This window comes from Cyprinodon variegatus, unplaced genomic scaffold (assembly GCF_000732505.1).
Source record: "Cyprinodon variegatus isolate N-32 unplaced genomic scaffold, C_variegatus-1.0 Scaffold165, whole genome shotgun sequence".
Classification (NCBI taxonomy): domain Eukaryota; kingdom Metazoa; phylum Chordata; class Actinopteri; order Cyprinodontiformes; family Cyprinodontidae; genus Cyprinodon; species Cyprinodon variegatus.
In genome coordinates this window covers 357,366-382,367 of record NW_015150618.1, presented here as the reverse complement: position 1 = coordinate 382,367, position 25,002 = coordinate 357,366, and the positions used below count along the sequence as shown (strand labels likewise).

Genomic DNA, 25,002 nt, shown 5'->3' with positions numbered 1-25,002 from the left:
TATTACTTGAGTTTTTCCAGGGACCAGTAGTGTGTGGCTCCATTCTTCAGGTCCTGAACCTCCACAGCAACCACAGTACGAGGGAAAGGTCTCGGGTTGCGTTCCTTCTCCGGCTCTTGGGGCAGAAGCTCCGGGGGCAGAGGGGAGTACAGCGTGTCAGTCAGCAGGACGAACTGGAACTGGACCTGAACAAAGAGAGGATTTTTAGGAATCTGATAAGCCTTTTATAGTTTATGTGTTGTATAAATAGCATGGTTTTCTGATGGAAGGTGAACTACAGCAATTCAGCTGGTTTATTTCATTTCAACTAGAGCACAGTCTCTATTCAAGTGACACTTTCTTTACTCTTTTTGTAACATATTGTCACATCTTCAGTGTGTTGATGTAAAGGCAGCAGAAGCTGAAAATATTTATAAAAGAAAATTAAGTTAAGCTACATAGCCAAGTCACTGAGAGCATATATAAGCTGCCCTCAGAGCTTTGTTATGACCAACTGTCAACTCAGCCAATATGTCTGGTTGTCATGACAGCCCAAAGATATCTTCAGGATTCGAGTTTAGACATCTAGTCAGTAGAATATGTAACATGTCATTTCTACAGTTTCACATCCCTGAGGAAAACACATGGTGACATAGGGCAGTGTGATATAAGCCTTTCATGTAAGTCGATATTGATAATTATAGATTAGTACTTTTTCCTTATCTATTTATGATAAAAGCCCAAATTTGAATTGTAATACCAGTCCTTTTGAAACATAACCTTGGACCCTTAAAAACAGGGAGGCCCCTCTGCCAACTTTAGAGGGTTCGGTCATCAGATGTATGGTGGCTGAATCCTTTCCTCTGACTACATCTCCCAGAATACCATGTGGTTCTGGATCTGTAGAATTATTAAAAATGTGTTTTATATAAGATTCGATAGATCAATAGGTAGATCAATAGATTGATAATTGCCCAGCCCAAAATTGACCATTTAATGGCTACAAGGAGTGAGAAATCACCCACAAACATGTCAAATGACAAAATCCATTATCCCAAAAACCAACATAATCAAAAGGAACCATTTAGCATAAACTTTCAATTCAATAACAATCAAATACAATGTAATTCAGCCAAGATCAATAATTAAAAAAAATCAACCCAATTAATTCCAAAGCTAGCATATATGCTATGTTAGTCAAAAGCTGTCCATCTAAGGAAGTGACGATGCAACAACTCCATCCTAACCTCAAACCAATCCTCAGTTACAACAATGTAATACACAATAATTTCTCAATTATTTGAGTAAATGTGCAGCTCTAATCAAAAGAAGTGTCTTAGTAATCATTTGCAAATATATAAAACCTTTTATTTTTGAGTTTTTGCAGCACTAGTGGCTCGTTTTTTTGACAGTAGGCTTACAGGAAAGGAGGTATGAGAGAGGGGGAGAGACATGCGGCAAAGGACCACAGGCCGCATTCGAAGCTGCGTCGGCCGCATCGAGGACTAAGGCCTATGTACATGGGTCGCACGCGCAAACCGCTACGTCAGCTGCACGCCCAAATATATCAAACCTAATAGCAACATGATTTCACCCACTTTTTTCTTCAGCTCCACACTGATGGCGTTGGCCTCCTTCAAGTACACAGCGTTCCCCCACAGCTGGTCGCGCAGGGAGGTGAACTGATGGTACCTCCACTTCCTGAAGGCCCACTGAGCCAGCTCAAACTCATGCTGAGTCCACGGCACTATGGAGAGACGGCAAACAGAGATGACATTAATAATGCTCAAATTAAAACCATAAAAGGTTCTTACAGGAGGTTATGGTCGTTCAAACCGCTGCACAGATTCTGAGCATTAATAATGTGGAGTACTGCGTCACCTTATTTTGGGGCAGCATTTTCCTCTAGGAAATGACTGCACTGAAAGGCTTCCTGTCATCTCCAAAGACACGATTTTACAATCCAAACACTTATTTTCCAAATTCAGCTTTACAAAACTTCTCATATATTAACAAGAAGAAACTAAAATAAGAGCTATTCTCTTCTGACTTTTAAAGACGATTTGCAGGCAGTGGACTACCTTTCAGTACAGCATTCTGATATGTTGAATTAGTGTTGCAGGCATTTTATGGGCCACATCTACAGTCTGGTTAACCTTAGTACCTTCGGTGGGTAGTTAGTATGACTATTAATACATTTTAGAGTGAGACATGGTGACAGTATCAAAATTCATATACGCACATCCCAGTAATTTAGGTTCTGGACACAAAATATGGAATAGAACACACAGTTCATTAATTTCTTTATTTTTTTTACATTTATAGTTTATAATGCATTAGAATCCTCTAAAAGTAAAACACACCTTCCTCCTCTTCTTCCTCCTCCAGCTCCTCCTCGTCCGGCGTCTCTGCTACCAGAGAGCGTGTTTCCACCTGTTTCTGAAGCTCCTGCAGTTTGCTCTCGTAAACCTGGAGACCAACACACAGGAACACATGGACAGCTGTCCATCAGCTGCACAGACAGGGGAGCTCAGAGACTTTAGATACATTTTCCAGCCTAAATGACATTGGAAGACTGATGCCAGAGCTGTGTCAAAACCTCCAGGTGTTTTCTGAATTTTTGGCAGATATGCAGAATGTCACAGCATGCTGTGTAAAATATCATTGGTGTCCAAATATGTATTACCGGTACATCAAAATCTGATTTAAAAATAAAAAATAAAATCAATAGATCACAATAAATCAGAACGCAACACCCTTGAATATAAATTGTTTAACAAATACAATTTAGTGAGCTAAAAAAAAAAATACTTTATAAAAAAAAAAAAAACACAACAATGCTTGCAATAAAGAGCAAAGAGCTGGTTGAAGCTGAATCAGCTAATCCAATGAGGGACACCATCATCATCATCCTCTTCCTCATCATCAGAGGACAGGCAGGCTGTGGTCCCGATGACCTCATCCTGTTTGTTCAGTCTTCTGGGAAAACAATGCAGCCTTTTCATCTGGGGCTGACCTCCTTGCTGCTGAGATCTGCCAGCACACGAACAGCCAAACTCCCAGCTCGACCGAAAAGTAAAATCGACACGATCGTAAGAAACTTTGTATGATGTAAGATCCCACTGTCAGCCATTTCCTAAGGCTGATATTTAACAAATGTAGCAAATCTATAATAATGCTGGGTTGTCTTCCTTATTTCATGGCAACACACATATTTACAAAACAAAACAAAAAACTCAGTGTGATATAATAGATCATAATACTTCAGATCAGAGGGGTACTAGTTTTAAAACAGAGCATTTTTAATGGTCTGTAAAGTTGCCCTGCACTAAGCTGTGCTTCTGATACCTGCTCTGTCTGGGAATTCATTTCAGCTGCACCCCAAGCAAGCAGCTATTTTTTTTATTTATTTTTTTGTTCTTTTAAAAGCAGCTCCTACTGATTTGTGCACATGTTCCATAACTATATTACCGACCCGAAAACAATGTGCATTAGCAACTGCACCTTCCCATCCTTCAACATGAAGCGCTATCCTAAAACTCCACCCATCATCAGTATGAGGAGGGAGGTGGTGCACAGGGAGCTGGGCAGCAGGTTTCATGTCATTCAATGAAAAAAAGCCAAGCTGATTCTACACATTTTAATCAATTAATAGGGTTAATTTCAAATTAAGACATTTATTCACCAGGTTAGGAGACAAAGAATTTAAAATTGCACCTTAAAAGACTAAGTTCCTTGAAATAACATTTTCTTGGTTTTGTCTTTAATCCCAATTATAAACCATCAATAAGTTACGCCAAAATAATCTGGGTTTTTTTGGCTTCCAATAACACTGATAATCTAGATAGAAGAAAAATAGCCAACAATAATGCAGTGATTTAGCTGAGTGCAGCCATACCTGCTGGATAAAAACAATTACAGTTTATTTCCCCAGTATGGCTTTAAATGACTCGGCTTTGCCAGTTCATTAGTGGTCCTGGTTGTGCAGGTGTGGCTTCATCTGTAGATGGACGGCAGCTGGAAGGAGTCAGCCACCTGGGAGAGCTGTGGGACGGAGGTAGGCCTTCACAGTACCTGCTGATTGTTGAGCAGAGTAACAGATTGTGCTTCCCCCAAGTTTTGAACGGTTTATTGAAAATTGTAGCTATACATGTAGAGCTGGAAGAATCCTTAGGGTATGAAGGTTATTCTACTTGCTGCCTTCAGGACAAACTAACCATGCAGCATCTGCACTTCGCTGATGAGTGATTTACATAGAAAATCCAAAACAAAAAAAAGTCCTGCACTGGGTTGGGTACCAGCGGGTATTCGGCAGGTAACTTTTTAAAACGTTCATCTACGGGTAGAAATAAAAAAAAAAACATTTTATTTCATGGGTGCGGGTAGGAGTGTAAATAAATAAAATGAGAGAAGGTATCATTGAGAGTTACAGCATGAATGAAACTTATTTAAATTTTCTTATTTATTAACTCGACATCTTAAACAACAACTGAATTCAAGAATGTCCGGATAACAGTATGTTTTTAAGTAACAAGGCAAACCTTACTTTGGCCAATTCACAGCTGTTAATTTGTGAGCACAGTCCGCACTGGATGTGAGCACCAGGCAACTGCCTCTGTTATTAGAATAAAAGCTGTTTGCAGCTGCTTCGGATGTTATCATTCCATTAAATGGCCATCATTAGTGGTTATTAGTTCCGTAGAATACTTTCAGATTGTGCCTCCTACCTACGAGTAGGCTCAGTAGGTTGTTATCATCGAATTAATCCTAAGGTACAGTAATTCCTTTTCTACCCGCAGAATTATTGAATCTATTTATGTGTAATCTAAACATAATTTTAGTAGTTCATCTATTTAAAAAAAAAAACAACCCCTCCCAAAAAAACTCATGTTCTGTCAACAGAGTTCTTAAAAAAAAAAAAAAAAAAATTATATATATATTTATTAGACCTGTTTTAAGGTCTACATAACCACAATGGGTTTATATTGCACACAGTAGGGATGATGAATTCATCGCTACTCTTACATTCCATTGATAAAAATGCCACCCGTCCAACTGACTGCCAGTGGGAGTTTTAGTAAGATCAGAGCTCTGGAAGTCCTAGTGTTAAACACTACATGAAATCTGTGTGACTGAAACATGCAGAATGACCGAAGTAAAGAAAGTAGGCTGTAAATAAAGTACATAAAAAGTATAAACTAGGTAAATAGAAAGTGACTCAAGGCTTTAGACGTGGCCGAAGCTGCATATTATCAGCCATAAGAAACCTACTAGAAGGTAGAGGAGGTGCAGCCTGGAGCCATGTGGGACAGATAACCGCTAATAACGGCCGAATAATGGTTGATCACATCCGAACGATCAAATCCGAAGCGGGTGCTATGTGTACACTTTGTGATTATGAGTCAGGTCGCACTTTATTATTGACGGGTTCGTGCCGGGTTTTAAATGGGGATAATTGTGGGTAACTGGTCGGCTCTCGGTTCTGAACTCTGCAGGTGGAAACAGTTTTGAAAAATCAAACCCATGCAGGACTCCTCTTTATTAAAACACTTATCCAGGGAAGAAACACAGCTTTATTAATTGTAGCTGAATGTGTAGAGCTGGAATAATCCTAAAGAAAATCTAAATAGTAATGTAGACTACATTAATGTATAAAAAGTAATGCCTATGTCTGGTTTTGAGGACAAAAATGAATAATTTGGACCTTCAAAAGTTCCAACATAAAATTAGATTCTGTGCTTTCACTGTATAAAGGAAAACAAACAAGAAAACACTTTCATCAGAAATAACTGTAAATAAAAGCAGATAATTTTATTTCAGTCAACAAAAATAAACCTCCAGCAACACATTGCTGTGCTTTTTTTTTTTCGATATTTTTGTAAATAAAACTCATCATTTATAAGTATGGACAAAATACACAACATAGTGTAAAAGCAACAACGCACAGAGTCAGAAATGAGGCACCTATTGATGATTTGAAAACCAGATGGACGACATTGGTATAGATATTATGCGCTTTTCAGAACAACAGAATGCTGTACAGAGTTCATTTGATGCTTGATGCACAATTTCTGGAGTCAGTCCTAAATCACTGCTGTAATAAGAAGCAGCTTATTAGGACTTATTACATATGACATGCAAAAATAGTCATAGAGGGACAGTAAGAGATAATACGTACTGTCAAAACATAATAAAAATGATTTTATCATTACATTCACATTCTGATAGTCTTTACAACAAATGTATCCTGCTGCTGTAAGCTTGTTTCTGGTTAAATGTTCTGAAGGACCTCTGATATCAAGTCATAAGAATTAATTGAGGGTTTTAAAGCAACAGGAAAAAAAAGGAGCAAAATGCCAAGCTTTCTGCTTAACTATAAACAGCTAAAGCGCAGAGTATTGGTAGAATAAGCAGTTACACCCATCTGAGCAATTATCTAACAGGATCCAACACAAACTGGACAGTCCTCAAAATCTCATTTGATATGGACATTTCTCCTGAATAACAAGTATGCAAATATTTCAAGTCTTTGTCCTTCCTCCAGCTTTTTTAAAGGACAGGCTTTGGAAACCATGGCAACGCTCAGTGGGTATCCGTTGACACACAGTGAGCTCTGTGCTTACCCACTGAACCACAATGCTAAAACTTTAAAGGCTGAATCAAACTTAAACTGCAAAAGTTTGGACTATGAAGCTGATAGAACAGCTGGGACTTTGTTCTAGCATTTCAGTTTAGACCTTCTTTAATCCTTAGTGAGTTTCAGGACTCGAAGATTTAAAAAATCTCCGATAAGGGGGTAAAAAATATGTGTAAAATAAGGTTATAGCTTTGAAATACTAATTATTGTGCTCACTGGTTAATTACACTACTTACTTAGATTGCATTAAACTGGATTAAACCTGGTGGCAGTCACATGAAATAAAGAACAGGAAAACATAAAAATCACAGTTGTTCTTAGTGGCTTGCAAAAGAATTGAATCAATCAGTTTGTCAAAACAAAAAAATAATAATTTTTTTTTTTTTTGTTTTTTGGTGTTTTGTGAAATTACAAAAAAATAAAATAAAATGCAAAAAGCCCTGCCTGCATAATGAAAAAAAAAAAGGAATAAGACAAAAATACTGAATTGCTAAAGCAAGGTTAATAAAGTTAGGCACTTTTTGAATACCACAAACATTAAACATAATTTCAGTCTCAGTTTAAAAAGGTGCACCTTGGAACCAGTGCTTCAAGTTATACAAAAAAAAAAAAAAAAGATGTTTGTTTGCTAAATATGCATTACAAGGAAATATATAGCGTTGCACTGAGGGCTTATTCTCTCCATCAGTCAAATTATGTTTTCTGTTTTTCTTCCTGGGCTACATGTCAGTGTTGAAGTTAGAAACAATAAATCAATACTCAATTGGTAATAGTGTAAACTCAGAAATAGTTAATGTTGGCAAATTGAAGCATGATTCGTGAATTATTGTACAAGCTGAAAGCATAGCGTTGCTCTCCAGTGAAAATACCGTCCCCATCTGTTGGCTTTAAATCCTAGAGACTATCAGTGTTACTGAAGATGACCCACACACACACACAGTGCAGCAAACACTGACAAAAAACGAGGAATAAGATGATCATGAAGATGAGGGAAAAAATATTATTTTTTAACATTTTAAATACTTGGATCAACCAGTAACACATGGATCAAGTGGAACAGTCCCAGTCAGTTTTGCTGTTGTGATCTGTAATAGTTTGCAGAGTAAATGTGTATGGAACTAGTTCTGTCCCTCTGTTAGTCAGACCGCCGTCTCTCTGCTGGCTTTTAGGTTGGGGGCGGACATTTGCCTGCGCATTCGTGGAGGCGGCTGAAAGCTGTAGGGAGGGTTAGCATGGTGGTACTGCTGGTAGCCGCCGCCGTCTGTGTACATCATGCCATTGTAGTGGCACGGAGGGTGCTGATAGTGTGGTGGGGGGGTCTGCTGGTAGAAAGCCTGAGTGTGCCTCCTATTATTTTCAGGCGGCTGCAGAGACTCCATGGACCCGGAGGGCCGCTGGCGATGGTTAAAAGAGTTGCTGCGCCCCCGTTCCTGTGGCTGCTGCTGGTTCCTGTAGTTATGTCTATGACCCTGGATTAAACCTTTCTCTGAGTCTCTTCTACGCTGAACTGATGTGCTCGGCAGAGGAGGGGTGATGTTGACAACTGAGGCAGCCATCTTGTCTCTGGGCTCCACCGCTTCTTCAGTGGGGCCCTCTCCTTCTTCTTCCTGTACAGCTTCTTTGGGCACCTTTAGCTCAATGACTTGCTCGTCTGTAATGATGATATGAGTTCCTGGGCTCCAAGAGTTGCGGTGCTTGGGGTTACTTTTAAAGGGGAAGCGCAGCTTACGATCCTCTGGAGGTATAAAGCGGTGTGGCCCGGGATGCCGGCGGAGCTGCTTGGAGATCTCCTGCTGCTGAAGGCTTTTGAGGCGTAACTGCTCTTGGCGCATCCAGCGCATCTGACCTCGCTTTAAGGTGGAGTCATCTACTGCAGTTTGGGTTTTTTGTAAATCAACATCCTCTTCCTCTGGCTTTTCTTGCACAGGGGGTCTCCCTTCCCGAGGGCTTGGTGTCCTAGCCACGGCAGTGGGAGCTTCTGCACCGGGAGGTTTTTCTTGGCCCTCCGGAGTGATGAGAGGTAGAACCTTTTCCATTTTCACCATTTTATTTCTGAGAGCACGGATCTCCTCATCCTTCATATTATTCTGCTTCTTCACCTCCTGCAGGATGTCCTCGAGTTTATCAATGTGCACCTTTAGTTCATCCATCACTACTCCTCCAGGTCGGGGCAGGTTAGTGATGACGTCCTCGATGCGCTCATCACCAACCCCCACAGTGTCCCAAACATCCCGAGCCACGGCCCTCCACGAGTCCCGCTCGTTGGGGTCCTTCTTGCAGTAACTGGCACAAAGCTCCTTCATCTTCACGATAGCCAGAGCCTCAATCTCCTGCCGCGTGTGGCGGAAATCATTCAGCGCTACTTCATAACAGATTTCTTTCACTGCTTGGATCTTCAAGTCAGAGATGGTCACCCACTTGGAGTCCTTAGTGATGCGCCTTCTCTGGGGGATCTGGTACATTTTAACTGGCTCCCTTTTTTTCCCACTGCTAGGCAATCCACACTTTTTCACTATGGTTTGCAGCTTGCTGGGTGGTAGCTTTTCCCTCAGGGAAGTGATCAGCCTCCAGCTCTCTTCACAAGACCTCTTATCTGAGTCATCCCCACTATCAGAGTCTCCATCCTTGAGAAAACAACAAAAGGACAAAAACCAAAATGGTTCCCAAAAAAAGGAGAAATTACAACAGGAAATAAGGGAGAAGATGAAAGAATGGTTCAAAAAAAAGGAAAAAAAAAAAAGAATGACTAAAAAAGGTATTAATATGCAACACGAGAACCTACACCTACACAAGATATGAGTCAGAGTCTAATTAAGAGAATTATCCTGGATTTCAAGGACTTTTTTTGTCCCATAAAAAATTATATTGTAAACATCTGGCATTAAGGATGTCCTGATCCAAACCAAGTATTAGATTTAGGTTTTAAAAGATCAATATTTTTCACCTGACTGACCCCTACTCACACTGTGAATCACTTAAATCCTGGGTTGTAGGTCACATTTAGTGAATCTAAAGCTTTATCAACTATCTGTTTTTTTTTTCTTTCCCCAACCCTAACCAGTTCTGCACTACATGCTCTGGTTACATACAGCTTGTATCAGGCAGAGCTTAGCAAAAATTGTCCAAAGCAAATCACTAAGTTAAGAAAATGTTTCTAAAAGCTAAATGATCTAAAAGCTAATTAACAAACTTCTTTACACCAAATCCTTATTCATGAATTAAGATTCACATATTTACATATGAATACATACTTATTCACATACCTACTTAAAAGTAGGTATCTATGAAATAAAACTAGTCAAAAAACAGATGCTGTTGCTACCAGAACTCCAGTAAGTACATTGGAATAAATAACTGAGATTTTTTTTTGTTTTTTTGTGTTTTTCATCACAGCTGAGAAGTAGCAGACTGTAACTTAGCAAATGCCTAAAAACAACAACAAACCCAAATCAGGACATCCCTAGGTTGCATACATCGGAACTGTAAAAGATGTATGGCACCATGCAAAATCATCTCAGGAATTTCACTCAAAACAAAGACGGAAAAGAAATTTAAATGTAACAGTGGCTTCATTGACATTCTTCTGAGTTTATCCCCTTAGCTTTTACAGCTAAACGGTTACATTACTAGGAATTTATGCTCTTTAAACTAACTTCTCCCTGGAAGACAACTGTGTTCCTCATTGTTGCATATTAATAATAAAAGTAAAAGCATGTCTATAATGATTAGAAAGGAAATAACAGATGATAGTTGCTGGCTGGAGTACTTTCTCTAATGTTTTCTGTATTCCTCTTCTTAATAGAAAGTTTTACGATTTGACAGCTGGATCCCAAACATGCGACAGCGGCATGCATGTAGGTGGACTTTTAGAGCCTTAGTCCAGGAGGTTTGAGTGGCTTTAGTAGCGGTGAGTTAGAAGAAAGAGTGTTTTTGCAGTTGCTCAGAAAGTCAGTTGAGAAGACGAACAGAAGAGAGGGCAGGTGTTAATCCACTACAAAAAAGTTAGTTGGAAGAATAAAATGCAGTTTCTCATTTTTGTGGACAGCAAACATTACAGATCACAACCAGTCAGCACTGATGGTCAGTTTTTGTGTATGAGCTAATATCTGGAGCCAGAAATGGATATGTTATATCCCTGCTTGTATGAAACTTGAATTCTTGACGTTTTGCATATAAACACACCGGAATAATAGAAAAGTCTTAGTATCACGGATTGAATTATGAGCAGTGAGAACTCTGTGAAGCCGTACCCTCAATGCTCTATGCAAACAAAGAGAGGCAGCCAAAGAAGTCAATGAGAAACCACATTGTCACTATCTGTTCAAAAAAATAAAAACTACAGTGGGAATATTTTTGTTATCACAATGCATTGGATACGTCAGCAACTGCATTGAAGAGTTGAAACTCAGAACAAAAAAACCAGAGCGAGAAAACTAGAAGAGAAATCTAATCCAAGCAAATCCACAGCCACTCCAGAGGGTTGAACAGCTCAGCGGCAAACACTGCAACTTAGTCCAGAACCAGTAGGAGTTAAGAAAACATGCTAATAACATGAACCATGCAAAAGCAGCATCTTTTTCTTAAAAGATGGTTTTAGCACCAACAATTTTTTCATTTCTACAGCCAATTTGATTTATCTTCAAGTTGCTGTTTTGCAAGATTCAGATCCACTATTGGAAACATAAGAAAGGGAGGGAAAAGGAGTGGAAATTTCTGAGTCTTAATTTACTTTCTATAGAATAAAATTCAGTTAAACCCAGAAACAAAGACAAGTAAAAAGCTCATCTGTCTCAAACCAGAAAACTTCCATGCAAGAAGAAACAACATGCACCAGGAGTAGAAACGTGATTCATAAGTATCAGAGCTCAGAGTGACAATTAGTTTAATTCAGATGCCAATTTTAACCTTTTTTTTCTGGGACATTTCCTACTGCAACTAATCTTACAAAACCCTGGTTTTGAGTTTTCTATGTGAAAATACATTTCCCTCAACAATAACACAAAAAAACAATTCATCTAGAAGCTGCGCTTAATTTTAACAAACTAAGACAAAAAAACAGAACATCTCTCCTCTTAACCCAAATATGTACTATTTAGTCTCTATAAGGGTGACAAACTGATGTAAACTCACCAGTCGCTGCTGCTCCAGAAGCTGGTCTGCTTCTTCCTTCTCCTTTTTGTACAAGATTTCCATCTCAGTGAGCCTTAATAAATGCATAAAATATATGATTCATTTGACAATTTATAACCAAAAAATAAATAAAAATCACACAAAGATCAAATCAATCCAAACAGTAAATGGAGACCAGCTCCAATACCTTTTCTCCATTTCCTGCTTCATGTCGATGCCCTGTTTCTCCAGAAGTTCTCGCTGGGCAAACGTCCAGTCCACAGGCTCTACGGGGGTTTCAGCTGATGGAGTTTTCTCCCGTTCAGCTCGGGCCTGTTCTGGGTGGTTGAATCGGAACACGTGGTTCTTTCCCATTATGATGCGGTTGCCTAAAGATAGGTGAAGCACAAGTGTTTCAGGGAAAAGCAAAACAAAACATGGAATTGGAGGCATTGTCCATATTATGTGCTGTCTGGTACAATACTTGATAAACCGAAAAATTGTATTTGTAAGTATAAGGACTCAACTCAGTCGATCCTTATTTCTAATGATTAAAAAAATAAAGCAATTTTAATCTCTAATTTTCTCAACAATAAAAGCAATCAATAAGTACCTGAACGAAGCTGGATTGCTTCCTCAACACGTTTGCCGTTGACATAGGTTTCAGATCCCTCGCATGGCACCAACAGGACAATAACTTTACAAACAGAAAACCAAATACTTTTCAGATTCAAACTAAGAGGAAAAATAAAACAACAAAAAATAAAACAAGCTCATATAGAAGAATGGTTAAATGAAATCATTATAGCCAATTATAGCCTATTGTTTCCAACCTTTATCCATGAAACAGTTACTTTCACCATCAAATCACATTCAGTAGATTTTGTATTTATTTTAGGAACAGATCAGATCCTTCAAAACTTCAATTTATTATTTTGCATGTTGTGTTTTCCACCTCCTCAATGTTACATTTTAAATATTTGGTTGAGAAAAAAAAAATCATGGAGCTTAAGCACTTAAATATTTCCATCTCTATAATCAGTCTAAACCTTCACGGTAATAAATACAAACTTATTTAACAACATATAAATAAAAATGTCCCACCATCTCCGTTGGCATTCCTTTCGCTTCGAAAAATGCAGTGTTCTTCCTTTATGTGAGCTCCACTTAAAACAATGTCTTGCCTTCGCTCAGCATCGGCCTGACCCACTCTGAAAAAGACAGTCCATTTTGAAAGCCTAGCTCTGCCATTTCACTGCCAACAGTTTAAACATGTAATCTATGTAAAAAATAAAAGTGGAAACATTACTTAAGAGAGGTTAGATCTAAGTTCAATGTACTCAATGGTTGTCCACTAGCAGGGGTAAAATTGAACCCAATACTTCAATATGAACAGTCTAATAAAAAGACAAGGACAAAATGGTAACACAAGATAGAAAAAAAATGCAGTCACTGCCAGATTTTAGGCCTCATATTCTTCCAATTTCCCTCGCTAGACATAAAACTCAGAAAAATGAAACAGAACCTGTTCAAAATCTCTACAACATCTAGGTTTGGTTACCTTGTAATCCCATCTTTGATATAGTAGAGCAGACACTCAGACATTAGAGGGTCCTCGTTCAGGTTGACCAAATGTGGAGTCTGCAGATGAACAGAAAATTAATAAACACAAAAACCTTTCACAAGCTTTAGGGAGACCTTCTGAATTAGACAAGGATGCTGCTCTGACAGATGACACAAAAACAAAGAAGTGGTTTTCTAAAGTATTTGATTAATTACAAATGGACTTTAGGGGTTCCTATGGGCTACAAATCCAAACCAACCTTTTTAGGGGAAAACACCCCATTAAAGTCTGTATAGAGATCACAAGGCCTCTCTCTGAAATGCTACCCCAAGAAAAGAAGACAGTGAAAGAACAGATAGATGTCAATAAAGAAAATAGATATGAAGACAATTAAAAAAAAGGCAGAAAAAATGTAAAGGCATTGCCATTGGGGACTAACATTTCTCTAAAACACCAATGGAGGGGGGGAGGGGGGGTTCTTATAAATCCTAAGCTGTCAGAAAATAAAAATTTTGAATTAATGCCGACTTTCCTAAAAAGCAAATATAAACCTAATAAATATGCCACACTATGTCACTACTACTTTCAAAAGGATAATACAGTAAAAAACAAAAAGGGAAAGTCCAGTTAGAGTAACACTTTGGAAGCAATTGGTCTGAATCATCAGTGTGGAAGAGAGCAGCATTTTAGGTAATAAACCACCTTGGCTACTTACTAAAAACAAGTGTTTGGAAGCCAAGAAATACAGTATTAAACTAGCTTAGATACTATATTACTACTAATCAACCAGTAGTTGTAGGAACTAATCTAATGGAGGAAAGAGGCTTGATCTATTCATAAACTAAACAAACCTTCTTGGTAGAAAAGCAATCAAATTGCTCATCTAATGGACCATCATGGCTAAGCTGAGAGGGTGAAGAAAAAACAAAGTGGAAAGAATGACAGAATGACAAATGGGATTGTGAGAGAAGAGCCAATGGTGAGGGGAGGGATCTCTTGGGGGAAAAAAAGATAAGATGGAAAACAGAAGTAATGAAAGACGGGCAAATATCCACGCCCATGAGAGTTATGACACATTTGTCCGTCTATCAGTGTCCAAAACTTGTGTAACCCTCTCCTATTATTCTGAGACTTCCTCTACCTTTTTAGGAGAGAACACCCCCAAAGTGCCTCCATCTTCACGGATTGCCACGCCCATCTCTGCAAGCAGAGCCTCCCTGTGATGAGGACAAAACACATGCATAATGAGGAATAGCACTGCACACTTTAAAGGCTTTTCCAAACAATGTTTTATATTTGTTCTCCCCTACACCTTTGAAAAAGAAGCATTTGCTTGAATTTCACAACAAAAATCTGGAATGAAAACTATAGGAGGTGGACTAACAGTAATACTGGAAGTAAGGGATTGTTTTTCTGACTCAGAGGAGAGACAGCAGCATGACTGCAGCCACAGATGAGTGGATAAAGAGCAAAAAGGTACAGCAAGAGTGTTAGAGCAGCAGTGTGAGACGACCAAGGCAAGGAAAATGGACAGAATTGGTGCAGGGGAAAGCAAAAAAAAAAAAAAAAACAGTAAAGAGGAGTGAGGAGACAGTGGCAAGCCTAACAGGTTACAGTCTCAGATAACAAGCACTAAAGAGAAAAATCAACAGCCAAGCAGGTGGGAGACGCGTCATTTACAAATAGGGCATTTTGCTGCAGGCTCTCCAGGGAGACATCAAGAGAACTGCATTTAGCTTTACACACACTACAAATAACAACAACATCAGAAAAACTCTGTATTTCAAATAATAGAGTAACAGATGAAAGCAAAAAAAAGCGTTACAAGTGAGAAAAACAACAGCTGTCACATCCACATAAGAACACCAGCAGGAGGTGGGTTTAAACACTGGATTGTGTGTTTGGGAAAATAAGCACAAAACTGCCACAGCCTCCCATCTTCTGACGTCAGAAAAGGTGTGGGGGCAGCTTTCCAGAGCCATCAAACCATTCTCCGAAGAGCAGCATGGACAGACTATAAATCCCAATTAGCTTGTGATGGGGTGGATGCACATAGAGGACGAGCAACCCCCCCCTTCTAGCAGACGCATATGGAAATGAGAAAAAGCCATCTGATTATACTGACCTCTCCATTCGGATTGCTTCTGTCTTCCGTAGTTTCTCCTCCCAGGTTTCATTGAGCTCAGCAATGATCTTTTCTGACTCCTGAATACAAAACGGGAAACGTTAAAAAAATTGATTTAGCTGTATTTCGGTCAGGCCAACGTCTTTGCTTCTATTCCTCTATACTAAAGAGAAAAATCTTTGAATTGTTTAGGCTGAGATAAAATTTCTTCAATATTAAACAGAAAGAACTATTAAAATACTAGAACTTTGAACTCTTATGGCAAAGGAGGCCGTTTCATTTTACAGCAGATATTTAGCTTATCAATGAAACATGTGTTTAATATTTAATGAAGCAGACCACAGGCATAGAGTATAACAACAGGTTAGGGATGAGTTCTATTTATAAGTCAAACTTTATGATGCTTCCTTTAAAATAAGTACACATGATTCGCCTCACTGTGATCGCTACAAGCCCATAAGAGTTCAATCTATTTTTGTCTCATTTCCTCTGTATTTGCGTCGCCACTTGACGTCACTGGGATGACGGACGGATTGGGAACCATGGTTGTCATGGGAACTGCAGCTCGTGGAGCACTATGTTGTTGCCTTATCTACTGAGCGAGAGCTGTAGAGGAGCAATATGAAGTGCTGAGGACACACGCAGAGTTTTATCAGAGTGGGGGTTACAATTATACTTCTAGTAAGTATAGAAATTAAACCTCTGGTAAATGCATGATTTTTTTTTTTTAATTCAGTGCTTGTGGTATTAAAACTCTAATTTCATTTTCATTTAAAATTAGTCAAGCATCTTCGGAAACCTCCCCCCTTCCTGTCAGAGGGAGAACCAAGTGGGAGATGGGATACCTACATATTGCCTGGGACCACAGTTGTTACTATAATTACCTTGAGCCTTTCAATGGCCTCCTCTCCTCCAGGCGTAGACATGATGCGTTCCTGGATACTGGTGACTGATTGAAGACCCCCCTGGTTGCACAGTGCGCCAGAGGATGGAGAGGCTGTCAGGGAACCAATAGGGGCTGTGGAGAAATGGCCAGGGCGTTGGTTCTCTGAGGCTATCAAGTATCTATTCTTATTGTTCTGAATGTCTTTGAGGTCTGAGCCACCAACAAGAAGAGAGAGACAGACAGAAGGAGGGGAAGGCCCAGGATATAGGGTGGAGGGAGTAAACACATAAAATGGAAGAACCAAACATCAAAAAGGAAGAGAGGAAAACAGAGGGGAAAAGAAAGGACACAGGAGGGGAAAGACCAATGTAAGACACACTTTTTACATCAGAGGGTTAAGAAAAACAATCAGAATGCAGCTTAAACTATAGAAGGCAGCAGTTTTCACACCAGCAAAATAGACCAGATTTTAGAATGCAATTACATTCCTCATTTACAGGGCACTGCTTTAATATTTGGTTTGGATTAAAGACCCTGTGTGAAAACTGCTGTTAAGGTTTTAACTAAAGGACTGAAGTGAGATGGAGACCGCAACAAAGTGCAAAAACAGGACAAGAAACCGAGAGACATGCTGCCCAAGTCCAGCCCGCTCTTCTGGTGATGAATGAATTGTATTCATGCGCTTGCAGATCCAGAGACACAGCAAAGCTGCAGCTGCATCACTCAAAGGTTAATATGAAGACTGCAATCTTCATTTACGAGTGATTGCTTTCTGAGGGGAATGTAGGCTTTGTTAAAAACAGGAGCCTCACATTCAAGGAAACCAAGCATTACCAGACAGAAATCCCTGCTGTTTACATCTTCAACATTTTCTTTTTTTTTTTTTCCTCTGCAGTCTTTATATCTATACTGGCTTCAGTTTAAGTCCTCTAAGTATACTAAAAATATTAACACACTAGGGATGCATCTAACCATTTATAAATGCTTTATAACAGAATTTGCTTGTAGATAAGGCTAAACATTTTTGCAGACCAAGAAGGTTTTTAATCTTTAAAACGCATACGTTTTAAATGCACTTTCGGCATAATTACTCATGGATTGTTCCTAAACAGGACATTTATACTGTAGTCTGTACACTTAAATTGATTACTACATTGCTGCTTATTCAAATAATCATAATTAGTTGTTCAATTCCTTAATAATGAACAAAACTTTTCTTCCTATATTTTTTTTATAGAGGGATCAGTTATCTAATATACAATGGCTTTAGCTTGAGATGTTTTACAATCAAAAATATAAACAATTTTCTTTTTACCCCCCACACCATTAGCAGCTAGCCACTAACAGAGCTAATATTAGCGTAGCTGGCTTGCTGGAAACTACAGGGGCATTAATTATTAAAAGTTCATAAAACCTTTTTTTTTTAAGCAATTTAGAACAGCAATAGCTACCCTATCCATGGGCTTAACATTAAATCAGATTGGGATTAGTAAAGAGTTGAAATTGTATAGCTAAAACTCTCATTAGCTTAAGCTAAAATTGTTTAGCTTATATGCTACCTCAGAAATCATCTATAAGTTAATAGGATTTTCCGACAAAAGAACAAAAATTAGTATATTGTTATTACACTGAGAAATAAATGCCATCTTTAAGCACAAAGAGCAGGTAAGTGAATACTTCTGAAACTTACAGGGACTAGTGGGCAGTAATGTATAAGCAAAGGGTGCACTACAAAATTATCAAAACTATTAAAGCACACTATGTTAGTCAACTCCGTATACATACACACTCCTGAAGCCGCTACTTGCAAAATAAATGAATATATATATGCACCTTTTGATCTGTAGATCTGAGTCTCACTTTGAGAACTCAGAAGAGGCATTCTAAAGCATTGAGCACTGTCACCTGCGATGGATGATTAGTGAAAGAAAACAGGATAAAAAAGCAGCAAGAGCCACTGGCCACAAAAACAGAAGCTTCAGACAGTGAGTGAGACAAGATGAGACATGATTATACAATGATCCATGGGCTCTGGGGGTGGGGGAGACCGATGTAACACTATTCTTTTCTAAAGGTTGATTTTAAAAAAAAATAGTTGGATTGAAACCAGCCAGAAAAAAAGCTGCCTCACCCCCATCAGTCTAAAATTAACAGAAGAGCAAGCGCAAAGCATGCTAACCTAATTGCATGCTAACTCTTGCCAAAATCCACCTACAAAAGCCTTGCATTTCAGAGTCTTATTTCTTAAGCCATTCCTGGCTTTTAAGCAAATACATGCAAAGCTGGCAGAAGATTTAATATATGAGCAGTGGGGGTCCTAAGCAATTAGCCTTCAGAGTTTAAGCAGTAAAAATACACAAAGCATAACTAGCACACGTATACACACATTTGATTCCACTTCCTGGGTAATCATCCCCCATTGGATCAACTAAGGGGAGCAGGAAAAGATGAGAAGGATCAGAAGTCAGTGCTAGTAGTATGAGAGAGATAACTAAGAGAAATATCTCGGAGAGCTTAATATAAAAGATAACAAGGATGAGATACAAGGTCATAGACTGACTGGTTAAAGCGTCAAGTCACTCTGCATGACATTAGGAAACATCAGCAAGTAGGCAGCTTGTTAATCAGTTCAACTATTTGAACATATAGATTGCAACACTTGTAATTATGCATGCCAACACTGGTGGCTTTTTCTAATTGACAGGGAGGGGAGCCATTACTCTTGTATTTAGCTAATGAAGGGTGGCATTTCAATCTGGTTTACGTCGCGTCAGGCCCAGCAGTGGAAAGTATGTTCAATAAATTAGAGCTTGAATTGAAATAAAAATACTGAATATATAGAGAACAGAAAAACTAATATCTTATAAGAATATTTTGGATTACGGACATGTTCAGGAACTTGGATAGGAAGAAACTTAAATAGCATAGAGCTTTGAGGCAGTACTGATAAAGAAAGTTGGTGTCAGCTTAAAGAATGCCCTGACTGAACTGGCTGCACACTCACTGTCCAGGATGTCTCCAAGGCCCTGGGCGCGGAGCAGCTCCTTTAGTCGAGCCACTTCATCCTTCAGATCACGCACCAACTTGTTATTGGGATCCTCATTGATAACGGCGTTACATTTGATGTTCTTGGCTCGGTCAGCATAGCTATATATATTTAAAAAAAAAAACAGGCTTTTAGTCAGGCTTGAAATCATACACATGCTTTCATTTTGAGAAAATAAACCTCAAGACCTTACCGCAGTGTACTGAGGGTTTCATCATAGTTGATATCTGCAGGACTGAGGGCAGCTACCATGGCTGTTCTGGAGTTTCCACCTAGAAACAAGTAGGTCAGGAAGGATGACAATTTTTTATACTTTTGCATTACAGAATATCAACTTTATTCCCAAATGCAATATTTGCCTTTAACAAAACTGAATTAAGAAAACATACTGCATCAAGGAAGTGCTAAAGATATACTGCCTGCACTAATCCGAAGATAGAAGTATCCTCTCGTCTTGTTAGTTTGAAATACAGTCTGCTGACAGGGTTCTTCTTAAATTGGCTGAGGGTAATGCACACTTGCTCCAGTCATTTTTATACTGCTGCTTTATTTTCCATTACACAAATGGATCACTTACTATGCAAAAATAAATACCTCACTGAACACCTCAAAGATGGAGATTCAGTCAGACAAGCATATTTATCAAGTGTCATCAGGGTTCATACCGAGGTTTTCCCTCAGCAGCCAGGTCAGGACAGAGTCTCTGTAAGGGATGAAGTCTGTCTTTTTCTTTTTCTTGCTCTGCAAAGGAACAAAACTGCTCAATTGAATACTGCAACAAAATGATGCAAAGCTTTTGTTTTCAGCACTACAGGAAGAACCTGCTGTAAATGGTAATATAGGCAGAGAGATTTTCTTGGGGCCTGTAGGCGTAATTGTCCATATTACCTAAAAGCACGGTATAAAAGCTGATAAAATGGAGTCAACTTTAACACCTAGTACAGTAATGATTGAGTGCTTTAGCTGTCAAAGTGTTTACCTTGCTGGTACAGTTATCCTGTGTAAGCAGGCATTACAAGGACAAGAGGAGAGAAAACAGAAGGGCAGAAGTTACAGCATGCCAGGCTGCAAACAGCAAGCCTTTAAGTAGGCAGGGTCACGGTCAAGAGGGAAAGAAAGGATGTAAAGAAGGAAAGAAAAAGCAGGAAATGCAATCAGGCATAAGGGACTTACCACTTCAGCCAAGGCAGAGATGACCTTCCCTAAAGTAGTAAGAGATTTGTTGATGTTTGCTCCCTCCTGCAATCATATATCAAACATTAAATAAGATCAGATCATAGGCTTCTAATTGCAGAAAATGTGTGCAGATGAGCCCCCTACCTTTAGTCTGGTACCTTTAGCTCCAGTGGAATCTGCACGCTCACTTCCTGCCAAGTCTACCAGACTAATTTTACTGACCTAAGGAGAGAGAGCAAATCTATAAGATGCCCAGACCTTAAATAATAAATTGCATTTGCATTAAGGGAAGTTAAATGATATAAGAACAGCTGAAGACAAAGATGTCTCCAAATATTTTGATAATGAGGATCAACAAGAAATATACCTCTATTCTTCTTAGTTATTATCACATAATTAACACATGGTATTATTTTTCTTATTTACGTTACTTAGTCAGTGATGTCACGTTCAGAAACATATTATACATAACTTTAAAAGAAAAAGGATTGCTCTAATCTACCCCTGTTAGGTGTAATATACGCCTAAAAGTTCAAGTTGTTAATCAATTCTTCAATTTAACAACCACTCTAATATGCAAACATCCTTATCCTTAAAAATGTCCTTTAAATATTAAGATATTGCTCCAATAAAAATAGAACAGTACCTCAGTGAAAACCTAAAACATTCAAATCTATGCAGAAAAGAGCCAACAGTTATGCATTCATTTTAAGCGAGATATAGCCTGGCAGTAATAATTAAAAATAACAGACGAGAGTCACTGGAAACAATAGCCATTGTTTTCAAAATAAACTGTGATCTTTGTTTCTTCACAGCGTCAGAGGAAACGCTGGAAGTCGTATGTAAAATGGCTCTATTCCCCCACCTTCTCCATTCAGGACAAATTTAAACCATTTTCACAAATTCACAACAGTTTGGGACTTTTCTTAATTTCTTTTTTTTTCTCCCAAAAATTTATTTTTTGTCTAAACAAGATGTATCCCAATTTGCCACACTCTTTATTTTTTCAGTTGGATAGAAGTTAGCAAATAGAGAGACGTGTTAGCCTTTACTGAAGGTTCAAGGTTTTCTTGAAATTCCTCTTCTATTCAGCTCACCTGAAAGGATTTCAAAAGAGTTCAGCTCTATGGAGTGAAATGGCCATTTTGAAAGATCGCTTTTCATGTGGGGAATCCTTTCTTTTGTTTGTGGGAAAAATATTTTTATTGTCTTTCTGCTGGTAAACAATAGGATGATCCTAATTTCTCTAAATGTTAAGCAAAAATATCCTTTTATTTCATGATGCCATGCATGCTACCAAAGTTTGTGGTATTTTGGAGAGCAAAAAGGCCCACAGCATCACACATCCAATCAGCTTGGCCAGCTAATAGCATTCATTGGCTGGACTAATGGAATCATTCAACAGGTTAAATAATAGGATAACTATGGATGGTGAGGAAAACTTTTTCCTTTTTTTATTTTTTCATTTAAATAAGCTCTTAATGCAGCCAGTTATTGAATTCTTAAAGATGTATCCATCTCATTCGGGATGCGACAAAGTGCATCATGAAAATATTGCTCCACTGTAGTGAGATATTAACAGTTATGGTTAGAGAAAATAGCTTCGGCGTTATGGGTAATTCTGGCACACATGTAAACTTCCGCCTCCTGAGCTGTGGTCTGGTCTATTTTAGAGCCTTACCAGACTGACTTACATCCATGCAAGTCCGTCTGTCTAGCCAGGCTAATAATCGATAACATGAAATAGTGTGTAGCGGTTGATTTTTCAGGATAGCCCATTCTTCCTCTGTAGCGTAAATGCAGCTAGTGGGCCTCTAGCACACAAACAAAAATGGCTAATGCAGTTTTCAGCAAAAGAGCAGGACACATACTAGTAGATAGATTCAATTTCTTAACATCTCAACTGAAATCAATTAGAAAATCCTGCAAATGGAAGGTTCTATTTTTTTGGGAATGGCCCTGTTTGTCAGTTAAATCATTATACCTCGGGAAAAAAAGGTCTGATTTACTAATAATATCCTGGAAACTAAAAAACTTTAAATGTAAAGTAAATGTTTAAAGAGGCTTCAGTCACATTCCTTTTAGAGGGACCAACAACCTGACCTTTTCTGTGGTGAGGTCCGTCTCACTGTCATGTTTCTTCTGCGTGAAGACGATGGTAAAAACGGCATGAGACCTGCTGCTGGTCTCATTCATGTTTGTAGCAGCAACCGTTCTGTATAAAAGGCACACAGGAGCATAGGTAGTTAAACAACATTGTAAAATGGACATAATTTGATTTCCTACACACCTTTGTCCCAAACTAAATCATTGAAAAAATGCTGTATAAAATGTCTTGAGTGTTACGAGTACAATCAACCCAGGGTTTTACACCTATTAAGGTGAATCCAGTCCAAGGGATTAGTTTGTGCCGCGGAGGGGGATAATACTGAAAGGACGGCAGACAGAGTGTACGAGGCTCTCTCAGAGGGATGGCCATGGGGGAGACACTGGCTTTATACGCCACGTTCTAGAAATAAGCCCTCTGAGTCAGCACAGAGAGATTAAAGCAGGGTAGCTTTTCTAACACACAGCAAATCATCCTGGTATTTCATCTTCTCTTACTGTTTCATGTGCAAAATGAAACAGTGAAAAGAAATTAAACTGTTGATTCTATAATTACAGATGATAGAAATACACAAGTTCTTATCAATAATCAGCACAAAATTATTGTTCTCATAATCCTTGTTTGTTCTCTCTTCTTCAGCTCATTCATACCTAGAGATGACTGCTTGACTCACCTTGCTTTATTTCCTGCATCCATTAAATCAGCGATGTCTGTGTAGGATGTGACCGCTAGTTTGGACAGGTCCTCCACGTAGGGACCTAGCAGCGGATGCTCTCGTACCCTCAGGTTCCCTTTGTTCTTAGGATTGAGCAAATCTCTCACCCTTTCACAGTAGATCTCCATGTAACTCACCTGAAAATGATTTAAACAGCAAGTATAATTTATTGGTGGAAGCACACTTTTACAGCTCAGTGAATCTAACATATATTAGCAGCTCTTAAGGAATGCAGGTAGATAAGAGCAGAAGAGTCAATACATCATATTCCACCCTACCAGGAGACTCCAGCAGGTACAGTTTAATATGAAAGTTCAACCTGACAGACCAAAACTTATTTTCAATATCAGTAGGTTGCTTGAAAATTAAGTCAGTTATCAGTGGCTATTTTTTTAAAGGGAAACCTTTACTTTTAATATTAATTCTGGCAGCTGCTTTTAAACAGAGTCTGACTTCAGCAAATACCAGAATAAGACAAAGTTTCAGCTTTATTCCACTGAGGTGTCATCTATTAGCAGTGAAACATGCTGGATTCATCTCAAAGTTAAGGTACGGATGAACCTTCATGCAGAATTCAGAGGCTGCTGTTTACTGCTAGTAATGCTAAGCAAACTAATCGCTAATTGTCAGCTGTTTTGAAACTTTAATTTGAAAAACAGGAGTAAAAAAAGTAAAGTGTAGGATTGTAGGATTGCAAAAAAAGAATAAGAAAAATATTTGGAAAAAAAATGTCCAGATACTGGAAATCTGTCCAAAACCAGATCAATGCATTGCTAAAATAAAGCCTAAGGACAAGCATATATGAAGCTTGTCTTCATCTGTTTGATATATGACATATATCAATGGTCACTGAAGAGTTATTAGAAGAAACATAACATTTTAACATTAAGGATTTCTAATGGCAGTCTCCCTGTATAAAATATACCTCTACTGAGTAGGAGAGCTCCTCTTTGTTGCAGTCTTCATTGATTTTCTCAAACAGATCTTCACAAAGCTGAAAAGCAAAGAAAAAAGACGATTTTGGTTCCATATTCATAAAGAGACAAACACAGCAAAAAAAAGAGCCAATGTTGCTTATCAAGCCAGTCATGTAAAATCTATCCTATTACGTAACAATTAAACTAGAGGCTTCATAAATATTAACTTTTTTTTTTCAAATTGCGGGGCTGTTTTTATATTATAAAATGACTCATTTATTATTTAAAAAGCTCTTATGGTTAATTCATTTTAAAAAAATGCAGAAAGAATTTAACAGGTTGAGAAAAAAGTAGAGTGTGGAGCAGCAGAAATAGATAAGAATATCCATATCCATAGAGTAACATAAAAGTAACATAAATGCCTTAAGGCTGTGTTAATAATAACCCATTACAGTTAGAAGACATGTCATTTGTTTTCTAGAGGTACAAAACTGCTTAACTCCCCATGAAGCAACAGATTTTCAACAGTGAATCATACAAACCATGGGAATGATTCCTTCCTGTCCCTCCTCCTGTTTGCCCATCATAGTGTAGGATTTGCCAGCTCCAGTCTGGCCGTAAGCAAATATGCAGACGTTGTAGCCCTCAAAGGCATGCTCCAGCATTTCCTTCCCAATGTCCTTGTACACACGGTTCTGTGATGCAAAGCAGGGGTCCTCTGGCTGTCGGACGAGAAAACAG

At 38.5% G+C, this 25,002-nt stretch overlaps 1 protein-coding gene across 15 annotated transcripts in view; it reads right to left on the bottom strand.

Annotated features, from left to right (window-relative positions):
* Positions 1-25,002, bottom strand: part of kif1b (kinesin family member 1B) — a 58,321-nt gene that overhangs the window by 15,263 nt on the left and 18,056 nt on the right. For 3 of the 15 annotated variants that reach the window (XM_015378127.1, XM_015378128.1, XM_015378138.1), the window contains exons 4-26: positions 24,804-24,983; positions 24,270-24,338; positions 23,303-23,481; positions 22,626-22,737; positions 20,667-20,744; positions 20,520-20,585; positions 20,326-20,343; positions 20,012-20,087; positions 19,540-19,618; positions 19,305-19,447; positions 18,687-18,728; positions 16,299-16,510; positions 15,415-15,494; positions 14,431-14,506; positions 13,287-13,366; positions 12,830-12,936; positions 12,339-12,422; positions 11,934-12,114; positions 11,747-11,819; positions 2,343-2,448; positions 2,222-2,239; positions 1,578-1,726; positions 7-185 (exon numbers count right to left, since the gene is read on the bottom strand). In XM_015378127.1, the coding sequence (XP_015233613.1) occupies positions 7-185; positions 1,578-1,726; positions 2,222-2,239; positions 2,343-2,448; positions 11,747-11,819; positions 11,934-12,114; positions 12,339-12,422; positions 12,830-12,936; positions 13,287-13,366; positions 14,431-14,506; positions 15,415-15,494; positions 16,299-16,510; positions 18,687-18,728; positions 19,305-19,447; positions 19,540-19,618; positions 20,012-20,087; positions 20,326-20,343; positions 20,520-20,585; positions 20,667-20,744; positions 22,626-22,737; positions 23,303-23,481; positions 24,270-24,338; positions 24,804-24,983 (2,387 nt within the window). Of the gene's footprint in view, positions 1-6; positions 186-1,577; positions 1,727-2,221; positions 2,240-2,342; positions 2,449-5,847; positions 9,241-11,746; positions 11,820-11,933; positions 12,115-12,338; positions 12,423-12,829; positions 12,937-13,286; positions 13,367-14,430; positions 14,507-15,414; positions 15,495-16,298; positions 16,511-18,686; positions 18,729-19,304; positions 19,448-19,539; positions 19,619-20,011; positions 20,088-20,325; positions 20,344-20,519; positions 20,586-20,666; positions 20,745-22,625; positions 22,738-23,302; positions 23,482-24,269; positions 24,339-24,803; positions 24,984-25,002 lie in introns of those variants that run through there. The other 12 variants (XM_015378129.1, XM_015378131.1, XM_015378139.1 and 9 more) reach the window with 8 other exon arrangements.